This window comes from Tigriopus californicus, chromosome 9 (genome assembly GCF_007210705.1).
Source record: "Tigriopus californicus strain San Diego chromosome 9, Tcal_SD_v2.1, whole genome shotgun sequence".
NCBI classification, from domain to species: Eukaryota; Metazoa; Arthropoda; class Copepoda; order Harpacticoida; family Harpacticidae; genus Tigriopus; species Tigriopus californicus.
Genome location: NC_081448.1, coordinates 8595663 through 8616822, shown reverse-complemented (window position 1 = coordinate 8616822; position 21160 = coordinate 8595663). Strand labels below are relative to the sequence as shown.

General features: G+C 44.4%; 4 protein-coding genes across 5 annotated transcripts; 1 reads left to right on the top strand and 3 right to left on the bottom strand.

Moving 5' to 3' along the window:
* Window positions 1–2189: 2189 nt before the first annotated feature.
* LOC131887462 (carboxy-terminal kinesin 2-like) lies at window positions 2190–5002 on the top strand. The gene is made up of 6 exons (XM_059236077.1): window positions 2190–2548; window positions 2669–3117; window positions 3201–3708; window positions 3779–4251; window positions 4324–4602; window positions 4666–5002. The coding sequence occupies exons 1-6, from the start codon at window positions 2422–2424 to the stop codon at window positions 4858–4860; spliced, it is 2031 nt and encodes a 676-aa protein (XP_059092060.1). The 5' UTR covers window positions 2190–2421; the 3' UTR covers window positions 4861–5002.
* A 44-nt stretch (window positions 5003–5046) lies between these two features.
* LOC131887468 (uncharacterized) lies at window positions 5047–6271 on the bottom strand. 2 transcript variants are annotated; one of them, XM_059236088.1, is made up of 4 exons: window positions 6112–6271; window positions 5685–6033; window positions 5437–5604; window positions 5047–5376 (listed from the first exon to the last, which is right to left on the bottom strand). In XM_059236088.1, exons 2-4 carry the CDS (start codon window positions 5939–5941, stop codon window positions 5145–5147), a joined length of 657 nt encoding a protein of 218 aa, XP_059092071.1. In that variant the 5' UTR covers window positions 5942–6033; window positions 6112–6271; the 3' UTR covers window positions 5047–5144. The 2 variants fall into 2 exon arrangements, with proteins under 2 accessions (XP_059092071.1, XP_059092069.1); XM_059236086.1 differs by having other exon boundaries at window positions 5685–6217.
* A 1651-nt stretch (window positions 6272–7922) lies between these two features.
* Window positions 7923–11129, bottom strand: LOC131887466 (coronin-1C-A-like). The gene is made up of 8 exons (XM_059236084.1): window positions 10571–11129; window positions 10130–10405; window positions 9901–10055; window positions 9564–9818; window positions 9170–9410; window positions 8759–9103; window positions 8531–8674; window positions 7923–8467 (listed from the first exon to the last, which is right to left on the bottom strand). Exons 2-8 carry the CDS (start codon window positions 10325–10327, stop codon window positions 8246–8248), a joined length of 1560 nt encoding a protein of 519 aa, XP_059092067.1. The 5' UTR covers window positions 10328–10405; window positions 10571–11129; the 3' UTR covers window positions 7923–8245.
* A 1669-nt stretch (window positions 11130–12798) lies between these two features.
* On the bottom strand, window positions 12799–18969 carry LOC131887461 (dual specificity tyrosine-phosphorylation-regulated kinase 2-like). The gene is made up of 2 exons (XM_059236076.1): window positions 16751–18969; window positions 12799–15835 (listed from the first exon to the last, which is right to left on the bottom strand). Exons 1-2 carry the CDS (start codon window positions 18173–18175, stop codon window positions 15080–15082), a joined length of 2181 nt encoding a protein of 726 aa, XP_059092059.1. The 5' UTR covers window positions 18176–18969; the 3' UTR covers window positions 12799–15079.
* Window positions 18970–21160: the final 2191 nt, after the last annotated feature.

The window sequence follows — 21160 nt, the reverse complement described above, 5'->3', positions numbered from 1 at the left end:
GAACTGGCCATAGTTAGTTTCAACCTAGTTTGTTGTGATAGGATACGCCTGGATAATCCCATTTTCCCACATGGGGGCGTGTGTCTATATGTTAGTAATGATTTGCATATTAGTCATGTTCAAATTTCTAATGAGAAGTAGAGGTCTTAGTTTGTCATATCCGAGGGCTTGATCTGTCTATTGTAACAATGTATAGGCCCCCTTCTCGTTCAGAAAGCTCTTTTATGTCAGCTCTCCAATTCACTGGAAATAAGTTGGATCGAGCACTTTGCTCCTCTTTGTAAGGGACTTCAATTTTCAGGCTAGCGTTGCAGATTGGGGGGGCTAGCCCTGATGGGTATATTCCTACTTCGAAATCGACATCTCAGTCGTTTGAAAAGCTGGAGGAGTTTGCGATCCTGTCTGTCTACAATGACGCCGCTGACAAATATGTCAGATGGGCAGGACTTGAATTGCGAAACTTTACGTCAATGCAATACTTACCTAATTTAGACAATTCATAACCGCTCCGTTCACGTTCGCATGTTATTTCTCTTGATGAAATTTGTGTAATAACATGAATTTTTCTCGTCAAAACAACGGAAATACAAATTTTCGGCCCAAACAAAATCAGTCAAAAGAACCTAAAATGCATATGAATGTGAAAACGTACAAAGATGCAAATTATGCAAATAAAGGTTCAGGATGCAAAAAGATGCAATTAAGGGTTGATTGGATACCAAAAAATTACGGTATAGTGCATGGAAGAAGCAACTCCTTCAGTTACCCATCAAAACACACATTGTGATGAAGAGATGATTTAAGTTAATTCATTAAAAAAAGAAACATAACAAGTACCAGACGAAAAAAGATAAATTCGTTTTTTTGTTTTTTAGGGAAAAATAGTGTGTTAGAGTCATCATGTGGAATTGTTAGTAGTAAAAACACTGTTCAAAAATGCAACTAAGCGCAGTCTTGAGGTTAGAATCAAAACCGTGGGCCTGCTGAAGACCGGCAAGAGCCTGAGGGAAGTGGGCGAACCTTTCTGTGTCCACCCTCGAACCATTGGTGAGTGGAGAACTTCATTCACGAACGGCGAATCCCATCACATCAGTCTAGACCAAGGGCGAAGATCTGAGATTGGTCAAAAGGGTTACCACTAACCAATCTCCTTTAGACTAAAATTGGATCATGGCGTGGTGCTAGGTTTTTCAGTTGTTCCTTTTAATGGAAATTTGAGACTCAATCTGATCAAACCATTTTTTGAGGGTGGGGAAGGATTTTCAGATGGCACAAAGATGGACCCTTAATTTCTGTTTTTCTACACATTCCATATGATGGATTTTGCACACAATTTTTCCCTGAAAACCAATGAAGAATGCATCTATATTCATCTCGTATTTGTTATGTTACTTTTTTATGAATTAACTTATTTTGAACATCTCTTCATAACAATGAGTGCATTGATGGGTATCTGAAGGAGCTACACTTCTTCGATGCACTATACCGTAATTTTTTGGTATCCAATCAACTTGGGTTATTACTAGTGTCCTCAAACTTACGTAAATAACAGCTTATTTTGGCGAGTTTTCATGCATATTTCATGACATAAAATATTTTTTATTATTATTTAAATTTTGGCCATCTCTAGTCATGACAGTTCATTGCTGCCTTGTCCTTAATACAAGCTCTGCATGGAAAGCTCTGAAAAATAATTCTCTCTATTGCGCACAATGAGCAAAAGGACAAATATAAGTTTTGATCCCCACCTTTTTCTGTATTTTCAGGCCTTTGCTAGATATCGTATTTTCTTATCGTCAAATAGTTTCCACTTTGATTAAGATCCGACCGACGGCATCAATCCGAACCGGCTGAAGTTTTCTCTCTCTGCCCATAACCGATTTCAGGTCTTCAGCTATCAACGAGAATTTACTACCAATCCATTACCATCCATTATACCAGGGACAGCTGGGCTAAGTCCCTGATTATACCATGCAAGCCTACGTAAGGAAGGTTTTGTGGCAGACGAAGCACCAAGTTGCGCCTTGATGTGGCTTAGCCCTTCTTCGATCCAGCCTGCCTTGCCTAATCAGCCAATGGACGAATGGTGTCGTTGGTTTTCAAATCTGAGCGGATTTTTCTGGCCTGCGTGCGTGTGTGTGTGTGTGTGTGTGTGTGCTACGTGCGAGAGAACTGGGGAGAGATGGCTGCGACCGACGGACGGACTGTCAATTTCCCGGATATCTGTGCCAGTCGATTGAAAACGCCTCCATCCCACCATTGGCATATCCACCACCCAATCCATCTCCCCGCTGAGAGCTATTGACTGAACGAGCGAGCTCACGTCGGAGATTTGATATATATCATCATCATCATCATCATCATCATCATCATCATCATCCTCCAATCCTTCCTTGCTTCCTTCCCTCATTAAGGTGCAAAATGTCTGGGATTCCTCGACCGGGAAGTCGTCTTCCTCAATCTTCTTCGTCCGTGAAACGACCTCGAGCCGGATCCAACGATGAGAATGCCGGACAGCCTGGTCTTCTGGCCAAAAAGAAGAAAATGGGTAAGTGGGACGGAAGCCCATGCATGGGCCCAGACCCGGGAAGGACACGACGTCAATTGACGATGGGGGCTCCGTGAAATTAAAGAGGAGACACTGGATTGGTCTCATGCTCACTTTCAGATCCGCCTACCCTCCCATTGAAGAAGACCTCGACGTCGAATCTGAGCAAAGCCAAATCCATGATGAATATTGGTCCCAAATCCAAGGTGACCCAACCTTTAGGGACGTCAAACATGAGTGGGCGAGCCACCAATGTGTTAGGACGCCGACCCGGAGCCAACCCTGTCGGTGGAAACACTTCCAATTTGGCCCCGCGAACACGCGCGACGGTCACCACGAATGCACCTGTAGGTCCAGGCCCCGGGCCCAAAAAGCGGCCGGCGTGGGATTTGAAAGGCCGATTAGAAGACATGGAGGGCCTGTTCGCGTCCACGGCTGAGCGCGTGTCCACTTTGGAGAGCCAGAACACCCAGTTGAAGACCGTAGCACAAGAGAAAGAGACCGAAGTCATTCAGAACTCGGAAGAGTTGAAATCGGTGGCCGAAGAACGCGATTCGCTTCGAAAACAGGTACGAGAGAAATCAAGAAATTTGCTCAAGTGATATTGATCGAAGCAGGTTATTCATTTGTCACTGATTACGTTATCATATAGATTGAGACTTTGAAGAAGGAACTCTCGGAAGTGACGGATCTCAAGGAATGCCAGGCCAAGAATTACCGAACGCAATTGGATGATTTAGAGTTCAAGAAATCAGCTCTGGAGCGAAAGCTCAAGGGATTGGAAGACGAGCTGAACGCCAGAATCGCTGAAATTGGAAGCCTCAAATCTATTGTGGCTCAATCCAATGCAACTAAAGATTGTTTGGAGGCTACACTCGAAAACACCAAACGTCATCTTGCTTCGGCGGAAGACAAGTTGACCGAATTGGAAAAGTTGGCCTCGCAGCAAGCGGCTCAAATCGACCAACATCGGGAAAACGAACGAGCCTTTGAAACCGAACGGCGTCGCCTTCACAATACCATTCAAGAACTGAAGGGCAACATCCGAGTGTTTTGTCGTGTTCGACCTCTCCTCAAAGGCGAAGTTGAAAAGGTGGGCCCAAATATTCGACATATCGAGTTCGTGTCGGAAAATTCCCTCGAGCTGAAAAGAATAGCGGGTAAGAATAACTGTCTGAGTTTGAGTCCTTGCGTGGCCAACACATTGATCTTCGATGACTTATTTTCCAGACAGCCCAAATGAGTCCATTGCCAGTGGTATCAAAGGCAAAAACAGTAAGTATGACTTTGAATTCGATCGAGTATTCGGTCCCAATGCCAAGCAAGCCCAGGTGTTTGAAGAGATATGCCAGTTGGTACAGAGCGCCATTGACGGCTACAATGTGTGCGTGTTTGCCTACGGACAAACAGGAAGTGGGAAGACATTCACCATGGAAGGGGGAGAAGAACCGGGCAACGAGGGTATGATCCCTCTCACGCTTGACATGATTTACCAGGAGACCAAGAAATTGGAGGGCAAAGGCTGGACATATAAGATGGAAGCAAGCTTCCTGGAAATATACAATGAGGAGATTCGAGATCTCCTAGCCACGGAGAAGAACCTGAAATATGACATCAAACTTACCAGCTCCGACGTTAAAGGACAAACCAACGATGTGTATGTAAGCAACGTTAAAGTCGTAGAAGTCAAGAGTCCGCATCAGGTATGATCAAATCTTCACGTATGGTCGAGATCACAATTTAATCTGTCCTTTCCTTTCTTGAATACTCGTCAGGTGACATCACTCCTCAGTCTTGCTCACAAGAATCGCGCGATTGCCGCCACAAATTGCAACGAAAGGTCCTCAAGGTCGCATTCCGTTTTTCAATTGAAAATTACGGGTAGCAATTCCATTACTACCGAGTCTTGCTCTGGTACCCTCAACCTGGTCGACTTGGCTGGGTCTGAACGCCTCAAAGATTCCGGTTCGGAGGGATTAAGATTGAAAGAGACCCAGAACATTAATAAATCGTTGGCCAATTTGGGTAACGTCATCATGGCACTGGCTCAAAAGGTATAAGATAGACGTAGCCCTCTCTTAGTTAAAGATGTTAACTTCTTGCTTGTATTTTTACAGGATTCGCATATACCCTACCGCAATTCCAAGCTAACACATCTGTTGCAAAATTCGTTAGGTGGGAACTCCAAGACTTTGATGTTTGTCAACGTTTCCCCGAAAGAAGATAGCTTCAGTGAAACGTTAAACTCGCTGCGCTTTGCGACCAAAGTCAATCAGTGCCAAATCGGGACGGCTACGAAAAAGATCAAGTAATGCCAATCTATTTGTCGCACGGTCGTTGTCCCGGACCACTTCATTTCGCTCACTCTTTACTAGGCTCCTTCCTAATCCTGCATATAGTTAGTGTCAATGAGCTCCTTTTGTATAAAATTCAATTCCTTAACGAAACAACAAACTTTTTGCCTTTCTTAACATTATTCTGGATTTAAATGGTTCTGATGAGAAAGTATAGATACGTTTATTTTTACTGACAATTAAAGGGAATGCGGTCACATCCTTAAAGTAGAAACTTCAAAGAAATTCAAACACGTTGATGGTTAGTCAATTTCCATGGTCTCTGAAGTAGTACCCTCTTCATCCGATTCTTCCGTTTTACTTGAGCGATCAGGCACACACTCTGCGATGATACTCGACGGGGGCTTATACAGAACGAGTGCCCTTGAAGTAGAATCCTCGATATGTTTGATGATGGCGGGGGGCAAGGCATTTTGATTGACACGGGATCCTGGCGATACTCGGCTTTTGCCCGGAACCAGACAAGAATCAAACCTAAACAAGTGGCAAATGTGAAATTACGATCCACCTAGGCTCTTGATTTGGTATACTTACGTGTATGTGGGACGTGAAGATGCCTTCTTGCGTCGAAGAGGTGGGGCCGCCCAATCATTTTGGAACCAGCCCACACCGTCGGATTGGACCTCAAATTCCTTGACTTTCGAGATTCGGGCTGAAGAGGCGAAAGCGTCCTCCAAATCCGGACACGGTGGCGCTTGAGCTCTGCAAATTAGGAAACCCCTCCCGTTAGCATCTACTCTCGTCATTCGAGTCCATCGATTTCAACGGCCTTTCGCATGTACCTGGGAATTTTACTAGGCGTAGGACTGGCATCCAAAACCATGGAGGAAAACTGCGTGGAGATGACTTCGTAGGGGAGCACGCCGTTCACATCGAGGACCTGCGGCTGAGGTGGTTGAGGGTGTTCGCCACCAGCTCTTCCTCGGTGGTGTGCGGGCATGGGTGGTGCAGGATACTCGAGATCCACTTGGGAGGGGCTACTCCAATGGTCTTGAAGATGTTCCATGGGATTGTCCCCCCTAGCCAATTGGCGGACCATGATCCAGTCTCAAACTCAGAAAGACAAAACCAACACAACAAGGCCCGATGGAATGACGATGGAATGATTGATTGATGGCGATGCGATGATCACTAGAGAGGACCAGACAAGAACAGAGGAGGACAACAAATGCCAGATACGAAAGAATGTTCAAAATTTCAGTCAATTACTCAGTTAGTGCGGAGGATCGATCGTTTGGAGATCATAATAAAGTGAGAACACCTTAGTCCTTCACAGCTCAGGGTGACCAAAGAGCAAAGTCATGATAAAACGTTGGGAGCCAGCGGGATTCGAGGTGGAAATTAGAGAGAGAGAGAGAAAAAAAAAATTAGTAGCATGTGCCAGTGTATCTCAAGATTGTATTTATGTTTGGATACCAGTAGCTGAAAGGGAGAATAAAATGCATATATTTCTGGAATTACTTCATCATTTTGCGGGTCGCACGAACAATTCCAGAAAAATCGCGGACATTCCTTCCGCACTAGGTGACTCAGGGTTGCCATGCCTTTATTCAAAAGAATGTCCAATTTGGAGTAACGTAACCGCCAGGTTCACTCTTAATAACCGAAGTTTATTCATGAAACAAAACGACAGTCATGAATGGGTCATATAACATTACAAAATTGCCATAAAATATTATCAGAGTGCTCTAGGTCTAGTATTAGTTTGATGAGTTTAAATCTGATGGAACTGTATACGTATGCTACGGGTCTTTTGGTGAATCGTGTCGGTCACGTTTCACAATTTCTTTATTAGTCGCCTTTGAAAAATGTGGAATTCTTATTCTGACTGTTTCCATTTCCATTTAGGCTCGATAAACCTCTCCATACTGATACAACCAAATATCTCGAGTTTGGCGGTTAGGGCCCATTCTTAGCAGCGCTAAACGTTTAGGACTCGCTCTAGATAGGTTGACAAAATCTTTTAAACATGCGGTTATTTTCGATGTTCGACTAATTCGATCAAAGTACATCTACTCCTTGGAAAAGTTTGACTTTCATAATTCACTTTTGAACTCACGAATCCATCTCCAAGTTTTCCTTGCTATTACTTCCTCTGACAAAAACCAAGATCTGATAAGTAAGACCTTGTTTAAGGATTACCCTGCTCCCAACAAACTGGTTCTGAATCAACAACAATGTAGAGATGAGCCGACTCTAAAGAATATCGAGTTGTTCAGGAATATGGGATCAATCCCAGATTTAAAAATATCCAGAACTAAAAATATGTTCCATCAACACTTACTCTTAAATGAAGGAATATGCGTTGCGTAAAGACGGAAAAACTTATGGGCATTTACAATGTCAATGAACGTAAACAAGATTGAGTGAAGCTCAAATACTTAGATGCTAAACATCTTTGTCGAAGACTCGTGGAAGAATTGGATTCAGGAGTTGACAAATTCTCTGTTGATTATCTTTGGAGCACGGGTCTACAAAATAAAATCTACAAAATAAAGTCATATGTAAAAGTTTATTTCCATTCACACTGATTTTGCTCAAAGGATACCCAAAAAGTTACCGAAGAAACTCATCAAAAGTGATGCAACAATCGAATGAGTAAGGTTTTGAAAGTCCATTCTTGTTCATGAATGTAGTTATTTCTTTGTAACTCCACTAAAAAAATAAATCTTGAAATGCTGTTCAGCCTAAATTGGACTATCTCGCCGTGTCGTCTTACTTGTCATTTTAAGCCCAAGCTGAGACTGCAATTCGCTTCCCTCAATTTTATGATTTCGAGCTCTGCAATCTCGAGCAATCTCAATTTCTGTTGGCGTACCACTACTCCCCACTGCCTGCCACCTGAAGATAATCGAATCTGATTCTGGATTAAATACCGGTAATGTTGCGGCCTCACAATAGGTTGCCCAAGCCAGGACCCATGAATTGAATCGTCTCTGATTTAGCTTTGCAATAGAAGCCAATGTGTCTTCACACCACAAAGAAAATTGAGGGTGAGTCTCAGCGTTACAAACACCCGGTGATGGTAAGGCTGTTTATTGATAATCCATTTCGTTTGGGGTTAATTGTAGGACAAAACAAAGCTAACATTGATCGTCTTGGCATATTTTGAAGCTAGTTGGCACCAATGATCCCGGCTCTCAGCAGATAGAACCCGCCGCCATGGGATACAAGTTTGAATTCTTCCAGACAGAGAGTGCTTTTGGGGCTTTGAGGTGTGTTAGTAATGGATGGCCAGTAAGATCATCAATAGGCGTTACGAATGAACTTGAAGGACTTCATTTGATTCTAGTCCTGATAGAGGGGCCAGGGTAAGGGTAGGGGTTTGAGGATCGTAGTATTTCTAGACCTCATCCGGATCCATTTCGTCGTCCAATCCTCCATTGTTATTCTGGGAAGAAGCCTCGAGCTCCTTGTTTCTGTTTTCAAGCGTTCGAATCCGCGATTCATGCTTCACAATCATAGCCTTGAGTTTTCTTATTTCTGCTGAAAGCTCGTCAATTTTGCCTTTCTGTTTGTCCATTAAATCTTCCACCTGATTGTGTACCTCTTGCATTACGGCCATCTGAAAGGACAAGAAAGGTCGGTGAGGCTAAATGCCTCGATGCAACATCTGAGCAACACTCACGGTGAGTTTTTTCACATCGACTTGCGGCGCTGATGAAGCTACCGCAGCCGCAGGTTGTGCTGAGTGAGGCTCGTTCCCGCCAGATGTTCCTATCACCTTTGAACGGTTCAAAATGTTCGGTTGAGGAGCGGCAATGGTCTCAGTCTAAAAGAAAGACAGCCCCAAAATAGTTCGAAAGTCAATGAAGCAATTACCTTAACCGCCATGAAGATACAATCGGTGACGAACCTTTTTAGTCTGAACACCATGTTCTGTAACTGGAACGAGAATGGGGTCAGCGTTTGTTCCGTCAAACCATTCTTCGGCCGAAATGGCTGGAACATCCGCTAGAGTATCGGGATAAAGATCTTCTTGGAAGAGTTCAGATTTTCGAGGCACCACGAAAGGTATCACTTGACAAAACCCATTATTGTTAAGCCGGTAGAATCTGGAGATTTCGCAAATAGACACATCACATCCTCGTTTGCTCATCATCCCAATGCCCCGTTGAGGGTCAGGTGTTTGGAACGTGTTGATGTAATGCACAAATGGAGGCTCGGGAGTAATTTCAAAGTACCGAATGACACTGTCACCCTGAAATGGACCAAGTAGAAATGAGATGCTCGTAGGGGATCGATCATCCATTATAATTCCTCGTACCTTTCCACAAAGATATATCAAATTTGCATCTGGATCATACAAAGGGAACATGACTCCATTAGATGTGTCGAGCTCCACCATAACGATGGGATCATCTAAGTGGCCTGGAGCTCGCAAGGAGTATTGCCTCTCGCTATGCTTGGTAAAGCCAGTAGTGAACACGAGGCCGTTTTTCAAATAGATGGCCCTTGCGGCCTTATTGCCCTCGTGAGCAACGGCCTCCTCCTCAATCTCGCCAGTTCTAAATTGTGCAGGAAATTAGTTGAAATCACTGATCCAAAATCTTGAAACACATTCAAGGCAGAAACTCACAGTTATCCAGCATTGCTAGACATGAATATCGAAATTCGAGATTCATTTAGGGGATCACGCTTATCTTTCAAGACGTACTCACCTAGGGTCGACACGTCTAATTTTTCGATCTTTGCATGTGAAGAGCACTTCAGACCCGTCCCAATTCCAACAACCAGAGTAAACGAGGTCTGGCAAGACAAATGACAATAGTGCTTGTCCAGTTCCAACGTTCCATATAACCACGTTGTTGTCTGACCCCGCGGAAAGAAGAATATTTTGGGCTGATGGATGCCACAACACCAAACCAACCCTTCTCTGATGCTTGGCCAGGCTCACGATAGAGTCGGTCATGGTTCTGTAATGGATAGGAGGTATGTGTCACTGGTAAACTTAGGCCTCGAGAAAGTGTTCCGATTCTATTTCAAGTAGCCACTTACCTTGTAACACCTTCATCTGGGATTTGCCACACTTTAACAGTACAATCCTCGGAGGCACTTGCAATGACATTGTCGTTGTGTGGACACCAAGAAATGTCAAGTACGGGACCCTTATGGCCTGCTACCAGTGGAACTTCAGGGGTCATTCTTCCAATCTATGAGCAAACGTATCAAATGATTCATGAAGGGAGAAGCGTGATAACTTTTTAAAATACTTGGTGAGCTTCACCTTTGAGAGTGGAAAAACGAGAAAGGCTCCACCACCTCCAGATTCCACGATGACCGCAACGAATTTGGGATTGACACAGCAAAACGTAGAGTCCCAAGAGGATTTGGAGACTCGAATGTTGTCGTAGCATTGCTCTCGCTTTAAATTGGAACCGAAAATGTGCCGGAATTTACTTTGCCGAACCACTCGAAACGACATGATGATGAGATGTTGAAAGCTGGCCGAGAGTTCGATTCCCTAATATGTATGTTGCACAGGCTCCGGGTATTGTGCTCACTATTAGGAAAAAAAGTTCGTTATTGACTTCGTTGACCCCACTTTACTGCACTTCATTCCATTGAACCGACTCCCTTCGTTAATGCTTCGAACAAGGTATGTCGCAAATCTAATCTTCATTCGATAAGCTGGTGAGGAATTTTCTGCTAAGAATATTTTTTTTACCTGAAATGCAGATAAAAATAGAGGCTCCTCCACCATTCAAGGCGACAGAAATAGGAGGCAGAAGGAAGTGAGATAGGAACTGCTTCTTCACATGTTTTTCACCATTTCCAATGGCGTTTTTTTATCGTTTAATTTCCTTTGGAACAGGATGGCTTTTCCAATTTTGTTTGAGCACTTCCAGCACCTGAGTGACTCCACCTCATAGGTATGATAATGGTGATGATGATGATCTGCCTGCTGGATCTCCTCCTGGATCTCCTCCTGGAGCGCTGCTGATGCTTCTTGTGCAGTTGTTCCTCCTCCAGCAGTTGGGGTGGTGTTCAAGCCACTTGAGCTGCCCCGTCTTCGTCAGGCTCTTTCTTTCTTGCCCTAAGAAACTTAGTTGCTTTGGATGAAGTGAGAGACGCTGAGGAGGAGGGGGAGGAGAAGGAGGAGGAGGAGGAAGAGAAAAAGAAGCTGGGAAGAGACCTCGATGATGATGAGACTACGTACAGAAGACGTACATGTTAGACTACTAGAAGAACTGAAGAACAAGTAGAGGAGGAAGACACCGTTGTTGCTTCTGCCGGAGTTGACCATGTAGCTTTTGAATGAAACGCCAAAAAGATCTGGCTTTGAGTTTCTGTTTCTGAATTCCTGTTTCTGTCACATCAATCAGAGCTGACTCGCGCTGAAAAGTTTGTTTTGCAATTTGATTCTCGCCAATGTTTACTCGTTTGTTCTTGAAATGATATCAGTAGAAACTAGACAACCCCAAAAACTCTCGGGCCAAAATATCTTATTTTCTGAACAATTGTTAAAACTTAACTTGACATTTCTTGATATATTTGATAACACCAGCAATAGGCAGCTGAGTCTTACTTGACTAATTTGGCTTCAAAAATGAGTTTCTCATCAAAGTAGCTCAAAAGATATTATTTCATTTTCAATGGTGGATGCTAAGACCGGAAGGGTAATCGTGAGTCTCTCTCGGCCAACGAAGCCAGCCATCACATCGTCCATGTTTTTGGATAGGCAGTGTCGTAGTCCGTATCAGATGGGTTCTCAGTCTGTAGGTGTGATTGTTTAGCTTGTAAAAGCGTTGCTTGAAAAAGTTATCTTGCATGGATTTGCATTTGTAAAATGTCTCTGGACTCCGACTTTTTACCCCAAGCACTTGTTCTACCAAAATTGTGTGAGCTTGATTTACATTTTTGAAACCATGGGTTGGCTTCCAGCGGATCTTCGCATCCCGATTCCCATCCGTCACTCACGTGCTGGTCACCGACTTCGAACGATATTTTGGCAAGTTTCATTTGTGAGGCATAGAAAACAGTCGCTGGCCGTCTGCCGATAGAAACATTTGTGACTAAGCGAAGCTGAACTTCACGTCAAGAGGCTTTCTCCATTACATCAATGCCTTAAATATCCAGGTTACTCATATGAGAGAGCATACGTTCGTTCACGGCATGCTTGCCGAAGGTTTGATTGGACATCCTCTTCCCAGGGTGGAAGCAAGTTTTCATCACTTTTCCGTACATAGCATGATAGCAAACTCGTCACTTTCATTTGCCCATGTTAAGAAGGCATGGATTTTAGATACGGCGCAAAGCCTACACTGTACATGGATAGAAAGAAATATAAGCGTCCGAGGTGCTCTTGAAAAACACGACAACGGGAAAATAAGCAAGTCTCGATTTCTTGTGTTTGCGAAAATGATTCTATTGAGAAAAGAACCAACAGCTTGGCCCTAAACTCAAGTCAAGTGGAGTAGCTAGCTGAACAGACAAAAGAGCTCGGGTGTTACACTTCGTTTACACACAAAAAAAAAATCATTTAGGGAACAGTTGTACCTTCAATATCTCGCCGGCTCTATTCCTTAGCCTACTTTTGTTAGATCTGATGCATGATGTATGGGAGTAGAAAAAGAACTAACGTTGCGACCGCTTGGCCCTAAAACTCAAGTCAAGTGGAGTAGCTAGCTGAACAGACAAAAGAGCTCGGGTGTTACACTTCGTTTACCACAAAAAAAAAAATCATTTAGGGAACAGTTGTACCTTCAATATCTCGCCGGCTCTATTCCTTAGCCTACTTTTGTTAGATCTGATGCATGATGTATGGGAGTAGAAAAAGAACTAACGTTGCGACCGCTTCTATTCCATTGGGCTTGACAGTCCATAATCCGTAGGAGCTTGAAGATAAGGAGGGGCAACTAACTAAGTTAGGATTCACGAGCCTTCTGAACGAAATACTATCAACATAACTTTATTAGTTCAGCAGTAAGTCTTAGGATTGTATGCCTTATACCATGTGTAGATTGCCTTAAACACAAAGACGGGTTCTCTTCAATAATTGTTTAATTGCACTGAAAAAAGGTGGGAGAGGAATTCATTGCAGTCATCTTGAGTTTTGTTTTGCCGCAATCGTGATTGTTCTTGATGTAGGAGCGGTCAAGGTGGATTCGTAAAGGCATCTCATGGCACCAAAGAGTGACTCAAATGTCTTTGCTTCTTCACATGCCAATGTATCCAGTTGGGCTGATTGTTTGTCGTTTTACATGGATCATACAAAATTTATGCGAAATTCTTTAACACTAATAGGACTGGTTGGTCATTTCTTGGTGACGATGGTACGTTTACGTTTCCTTTCAAAAGTGTATTTTTGATTGGAAATCAATGAGTGGATCATATGTGGTTGAAAATCGTTCTGCACGTCGTTTTTGTTGTTTTGATCCCACTGTCGTGAACCACTTTCATTCAAAAAAAAAACCTTGAACTAGGGTGTGGGAGGAGAATGAGGAGGAGTAGTTGAGGGTAACTGACGATCCCGAAAGTACGGCTCTACACAGTCAAAATGACTGAACGAAGCGATTCCCCACGGATGCTTTGCTCTCTTGATTGACTGATGATTGTGTGGTCCAAAAAGGACAACCTTTTTAAAATGGGAAATGGGTCGGGACGAAACTAACTCTGATGGTATAAAAACAGCAACAAATTCGTGAAAATTGAATAAAAATGAATGGAAAATGACATTCAAGCTTTCTTGGTCTCCTCGTTTGTTGTTCGACCAGTATTTTCAAAAAAGATACTCAGCCGTCTACTCAATCTAGAGAAGTAAATGAAAAAGTCATCGCTGCCCAATCCTAATGTCTTGCTTGCACGGAACTCGTAAGGCAACTCTCTAAGCTTCATGCACGATATTTTCAATTCCATGAATGATAAGAGTTCAGCCCCTTCTGCGCAATTATTCACCAACGTCAAAGACATTGGTAGAAATATTGACACTAACTCGAGATGTTTTCTGGGTAAGAGATGTAGACGCACTGATAACTCTCAATTGACTGAAATGAGTCGGGAGTCATGTGACTTAATCCTTTCTCTGAGGCAGGGAGAATCCCTGGCAAGACCAAGTCGACGTGTCCTGAAGGTTTGCGTGAGTTGATACTTGAGTGGATGATGTTTCTTCCGAGCACAGGAGGAGGATGAGGAGAAGGAGGAGGTGGATGACGAATAAATTGCAATATGCATGGATCACGTTTTGATTGGAAATATCGCAACATCTTTTTCTGACTAGAAACGTTCAAGTAGTATTGGTGATGATGTTTGATGATGATGATGATGATGATGATGATGATAGTAATTATGATGATAGTAGGGTCCTGGGCGCAATCCTTATTTAGGGGGTCATTCTCTTATCGTGGATAATGGAGAATTGTTCCCTTTGTAAGATACTGATATCTTCATTTAATTTTCTTGTTGTATGAGGATGGATCAGCAACAACTGCAAATTTCTTCTCATCTGAACGAGATGGCGATGAATTGGAACACAAACTAAGTTGGATTTGATTTGGCGATTGCTGGCCCGGTGAAATATTGTTTCAGACCCTGTTGGTTGCCCACTGCTTCGTTTTAAAGATATCGTTGGTCGTTCCTCTAAAAGGTTGTTCAAAAATGATTGCTGTCATAAAAATGCTCGAAAAGCCATGGCAGAATTCGATTAGAAATCCTGTCCAATGATGCCACCCACCACTCTATGGGTGATGTTTTTGTAATATAGACATGGTATGTCTTTTGCTGTTGTATTCTTAGCGCGTTCTTGAAACGGATGTCTTCCTAAAGTTTCTTTGAGATTGAGATCGAAGTTAGGTAGTTCTTGATGACAAATATCTTGAAGCAATCTTTGGAGCATTTTCGTTTCTGGCTGGACCCCTTTGCCGACGACAACCGGTTGGAATTGGTGCACAAATAATTGGTCTGTTTGTTGCGCACCATATTAGGTTGAATCCAATGAGTGAGGTTTTCGCTATAAGTGGGGCACAATGATTTGAAGACACAGGCAGCTTTCGAATGCATCCAAACCTCCCCAAGGCTCGGAACACTCTGAATATCAAATTGGATTTTTCACCTTGGCCACATTACAGCTATCCATTTGCAGCTCTTTAATGGGGCCGAGATGCGCGTAACAACACGGTTTTGCTTGTCCTATACACTATATTGTCCTAGACAATGTTATTAGTTTTCTCCAGTTCAATCAGGCTATGGTGTTGGGAATTTGAGGGAGCTTGGTGTGGCGAGACTGAAGGTCTTCAAGGCCGCCCGTATTCGAGGAGCCTCGCATCTTAGATGAGGCAGTAGTGCTACTGCTGTTGAGGCTGTTCAGTTTTGATTGCGACGAAGTTCTTGAAGAACTAGAATTCGGAGTTCGGAGAGTACCAGCCGGACTATCCATTGTCGTTTTGTCCGAGCTAGACGCAGGTGGTCGTGGAAGCCTCCTTCGAAGCCAGGCATGTCGAAGAGCAGCGTTGGGCGTCATCCTGGTCACAGGGTCCCATTCTAAGCATCTCCTGATAAAATCCAAAAAGAGGGGATCATCACACCCTTTGAGGGCTGTCTGGAGCTCCCTACTTCCGGGTGGGCCCCGAGGCTTCCCTCGTCTTGATCGGCCTCCATTTAAGACGGTCGATCCATCGGGCAATGTGGTGGCAGTGCAGTAACGGGGAAACCCTTTTGAGCTGATAAAGTTCTTGGCCCTCTTACTGGATTCTAACAGCTTTTGAGGTGGCATGCCAAGAAGCTCAATAATGCAAGAGAGTTGATCGCCCTCGTCTTCACCAGGAAGGAGGGGATAGCCGGTGAGTAGTTCTGCCAATATGCATCCCAGACTCCACATGTCAATAGGCATCCCATACCGGGCGCCCAAAATGACCTCGGGCGCTCGATAAAACCGTGATTGTATATAGGTGTAGACTCGTTGGTGTTCGTAACAACTGGATCCGAAGTCAATCACCTGTAACCAGCAATAAATTATCAGATTAGAAAATTGGTCAATTAGCTTATTAAAGGTCTGTGCTCCAAATATCACACCTTCGTAGCTGACAACAGCAACAATGAGAAACATACCTAGATGATAACCAATCATCGACAATTGTAAAAGGTACAAAATTTATCGGGAATAATGCTCATAAAAATAATACACATATTAGAGTGATGGACAATGATAGGGGTCCCGGCACCTTTTCGAAATCTTTTTTGCCAAACCATTTAGGTTAGTTTCACAAAGAAGTGAATTGGGCAAATGTCTCAACTGTAAGGCCTACTTGAGTGAGAAGTCCCTCTAAATTCAACGAACATGTGACACGATTTCAGTGCCGAGCATTGCATGGCATTCTAAACCAACGACTATCCTACTTGCACACGACCATTTTTATGATAGAAATACCACCGCTATGGTGCTCTACGTACAAGAACCGCTGAATGGCGTTCGCTGGAGCAGGAACAATTTGAAGCACTGAAATTGCTTGCATTGTTTTACAGACTGACGTGATTCACTTCCAGTCTTTCGCTTGAAAGATACTGTATGTGGCATTTTTCACAGATAGGAATTGATTCAGATTTGACTCGAATTCATTGATCGACCATGCAACGAGCAAATCAAGTTCAGAGGCAACCATTTACGTATTTATCTAACTGTTCGCTAAAACCGGAAGGAAATATTTGACGAATTGAAGCCGTTGCTTTTTGTAATGCCTCCTAACCTTCTTCTGATTGTACCTGTGCTTTAAACAGTAAGTTAGCATTGAATGAGTGAGAAAACATTGTAATTATAAGGCACAATCAAGTCAGCTCTCTTGAACTCCCTAAGTGATCATTCTTTTACGTATTTCTTGATCATCATTTCCTAAGGTGTTCGATTTAGTATTACCTTAATTCCACTCCTACCCTGCTGCTTGAGCAGAACATTTTCCGGCTTCATATCGCAGTGAATGATTTTGTTCCTATAGAGCAGATCCAAACACTGGAGCAGGGAATGCGCAAACTTTCTCACCAACTGGAGAGAAAAACCTTGAAACTTGTTCTTCTTGATCAGTTCGTATAGATTGATGCTCAGCAATTCGAATGTGATGCATGTATGATTGCGGAAGGTGAAATGGTCATATAGATGGATGATATTGTGGTTATTGAATTTGTCATGCTTGCGCAAGTGCTCCAAAATTCTGATTTCCTCTTGGGCTTGTCTGTGGAAGCGTTTCTCGTTGCGAACCATTTTTAGAGCTACATGGTGATGGTTTTTATGGTCGTAAGCCTTGACTACTTGCCCAAAGCTGCCTTTGCCTATCACTTTGAGGACTTCATATCTATAGGCCAGGTGATCGTGGGGTATATGAGTATACGAGCCTTGGTCATCGTCGTATCCACTGTTATTTAGGGCACCAATGGTACCTGGACGCTTCTTGGCATTAGCGCCGATGAAGTAGATTTGAGGATAATTGAAGATCTCCTGGAGCTCATAGGGGGTGAGCTTATTGATGTACAGTTTTATGACTTGCTCGGGGGTAGCAACCATGGTCTTTGGTTTGACGTTGTTCACATTTTGAAGCTGAGCTGAGGATGACGAACCATTAGGAGCAGCTCCAAGACCATTGCTCCCATTGGCCAAGTTCTTGGGACTGTCAAGGCCTCCATTGTTTCCATTGACACCTATAGAGTCCATGTGTTGTTGCTGACCGGTGCTTGTGACTGAAAGGATGCTTCCAGAAGAGGAATTGTTACTTGGTCTGACGTGAGGAAGAGTTTGCATTCCATTCATATGAAGATTGGAAGATCCCGGATTATGACCGTTGGAGAGTGGTCCACCCCCAACTCCCCCTCCCCCTCCTACAACAACTGCCCCACTTCCAACGCCATTCGATCCCAGTTGATGAGAGGCCGTCGAAATTATGCTACCGGTGGTAGACATTGTGTCAGCAAGGTCGATGAATGACGATTGTTGGTGTTGTTGGTGGTGTGTCGAGTTTTGATGACACTTAAGACTGGATGAATTAAGATTTGTGTGATCTGAATGGAACAAAATGCCTCCACTGGACAGATTAACAATCCCGTGGGTAGAGGATGAATTGTTATTATTGGACTTCAGAGGGGGCAAGTGATCGTTACAATTGATCAGTTGACTATGGGCAGAATCCAACGAATTGTTGAGAGTGGTCACCGTGGGCGTGGTGATCACGCTTCCTCCGGTGGAGGGTGTGACAGAGGAAGCCCCGTTAATGTTAGCCAATAGAGACCTAGTACGCGAAAGGGGCATATTGTTTGAGTCCCAAGGATTGCTCACGGTCGTCGTAAGATTCATAGAGAGAGATTCCAAAGATGCTCAAATTCCAGGTCAAGGGTTGAGGCGTATTGCGATCGCACCGTTTAGCTAGACCAGAAAGGCCAAATGAGAGAGGAGCATCATTTATTGTCAAAGGGGCATCCATCCTAGTCGACCTTCACTAGCACCATTCCAGTTCATGTTAATTAGGCAACAGATTTAGGTTCGTCATGGTTGTTCTTGATTGACCGCAGGTGGGGTAAATGAATCATGAACCACCAAGCGAGCAAGTAAGCAAGCCAGCAAGCAGGCAAGCAGGCTAGTGAGTATCACAAGGGCACAACAATTGTCACAAAGAACCAATTCCCACGGCCTGGACTCCCTTCACAGACCCTGAAGGTTTGACCTGATCACCGATTGCACGAGAGATACCACAGCTCACTTATGGAACTTGGGTTCAGTTAGCTTCTAAGTGAAAAACTTGGAACCCAAATTTCCGACACAATAGAATGAATCTTGTTTAAGGTGACTAACTTGAGGGTGTCGAAAAAGCTAGCAGCAATAGTTCAACCGAGTCCAGTCCTGGAGCAACCGCACTCACACTGACGATGTCGGCGTCGCCTCAAGTCTCACACTCTACCAGAGGCTCTTCGGCTCGTTCGGTTCCCTCTCGGTCTCTCTCTGTCTCTCTCTGGGTCTGCCCTCTTAACCAAATTGCAAGCAAGCTAACAAGCAAGCAAGCAGCCAAGCAGGCTTGCAAGCAGGCGGCTAGATTACACCCAGGAAGGCGACCCACCGATCCCCACTTGCTTCTCCGTCCCACAACCTCTACCAACAGCCAAATCCATCTTTCTATCTCGATGTCCATCGGTCCGAGCGACCAAAAGCCGGACCGTCGCTCCTCTGCTCCTCAGTCCTCCTCAGTTCGTCCGACCGTCCGACCGTCCTTCCTTCCATCCCTCCATGCAAGCTGGGGTGTGCTACAAGCACCAGCCAACAGCACTCCATTATTGAGTCGATCCCCTCCTTCTTTTGGTCCTCCTTCTTCCCTCCTGCCCTCCTTCCCTTCCCGCATCCAGTGGGTGGTGTCTTTCTCAATCTGCTCCTGTTCCCCTTCTTCTTCCCTCTATGAGCCTGGTCCGCAGGGCCGGTCGGTCGGATTGTCGGCGTCATCCCTTGTCAGGTCTCGGCCGGTTCCTCACTTTTCTCCCAGACCCACTCTCCTCGATGGTGTGGGATTTGAAAGAGGTTGAGGGCGTTGAGGGCGTTGGAAATGATGTCGAAGCGTCCGAGCGCGTGCTCTGGCGTCCACATTCGAGGCCAGAGCACTCACTGGCTTCATCAACCCCCTCGTCAGGATTCAATGGAGAAGGGAGAGGGAGAGAGAGAGAGAAAGAGTGATTTTCCAACAATGTTGGGTACTGCTCCTCCTTCAAATTGGTTACCCTAGGCTGTGTGAGGTGGCAAAAGCCAGCAAGGTACGGACCGTACGGACAAAGGCAGCGCATGAGCCGGACACCACCCTTCTCTCGGTTCCAGAGCTAAGCTTGAAACATCGTCATCTCCATTCTCCTCTTTCTCCTCTTCTGGATTGTCTCTGGAAGCAGTAGGAGTTCCACGGACAGTCTTTCTCTACCCACAGAACCGTCCAATTTTTAGTAGCATATCCAACGACTAGTCATTCAAAACCAAAGCAGCTTCAACGGGACGGTGTATGAATCTGCTTGTACCGTCATGGGATTCTTTCTCAGGCCCCTCTAAGATTGGTAGCACCGACTTGTTAGTTCGATGACGTACTTGGCTCATCATCAATCGGCCAGAGAAGGAACCAGTGTGGAAAAAGCGGCAATTTTTTGGCAGAACCACTTTCATATACATTCATTATATCTCAATGCTATATAAAGCCAATCATGGACTCCATGGGGATTTCACTCCAACAGTTGTGCTTTGGCTGTGAAAAAACATTTCATGTTGATGAACTCGTGGGTTTCAGATTTCAACCAAATTGGGATCGAACGGTTCTGAAAACAACGCGGTTCTCCTTTATTGAACCGCCTCCATGGACAAGGGCTTTTATCTATTTCATGTTTTATTTGAAGAAAGGACGCTTCCGAAGAAAGAACAGCCGGGAGCAATCGTGGACTTGGGGACCTGCCTGCTCCAGGTTAACTTCAGTGAGAGCTGGGTACGGTTTTTAGCTCGGTACGGTTTCTTGTCAGGGGAGCGAGCGCAGGAATCAAACGAACGTCAAACCGGTGATTGCTTTACAACCGAATAGCCACTGAATCATCCTGGCTTACGAGGAACGTGTTGTCGAGCTGTCGTCCGAGGCGAATCAGTCCAAGGATCGGTCGGTCGATTTACTGTCTTTCCTTGCCTTGGCAGCCATCTTGCGTCTCGTTCAGTTCACTCGACAAGTCCAAGAAGACCGCCTAGTCCATTTCATCGCGATGAGGACTGGATGGAGCAATGGCATAGGAAATATCTGTCGCCAATTTAAAGCCATTTCAGGAAAGTAAAGGAGGGTCACACGGGTTTTCTCCTTGTTCACCGCCAACCACCATCAGTGCTTCTTTAATCAAAGCCCTTCCGCGGCTGGGATTCCCCAGCACATGGTTCGGCTGTTTTTTTTTCTATCATACCGATTGCAAAATGACGATTGCTTAACCACTGGAAAATATTTGGTAGCGCACTGACACATGGAAGATCGACATTGCTCTCTCAGTGTTCGACAAACAAGCGCACAAATCCCAACTTTTGATTCAAACATCGGCCACAACAGACTCTGTTACCGATGGCGGAACTTTCAATTCCGTTTTACGATTGCGGTACGTACTTACCTTAGAGCTATGCACGCTAATAACTGGAGTTGTTTTCAATCAAGTCATAAACGTCATGGCTCAACAGTAAAGAAGAAACATGCATTGTCAGCTCTAAAAATAAGAACCCAGGAAGTGTGTTTGGAACCAAGCTTGTGGACCTTTGTACGCACAAGATGCGCGAGCCAGCAAATGTTGGTTGAAC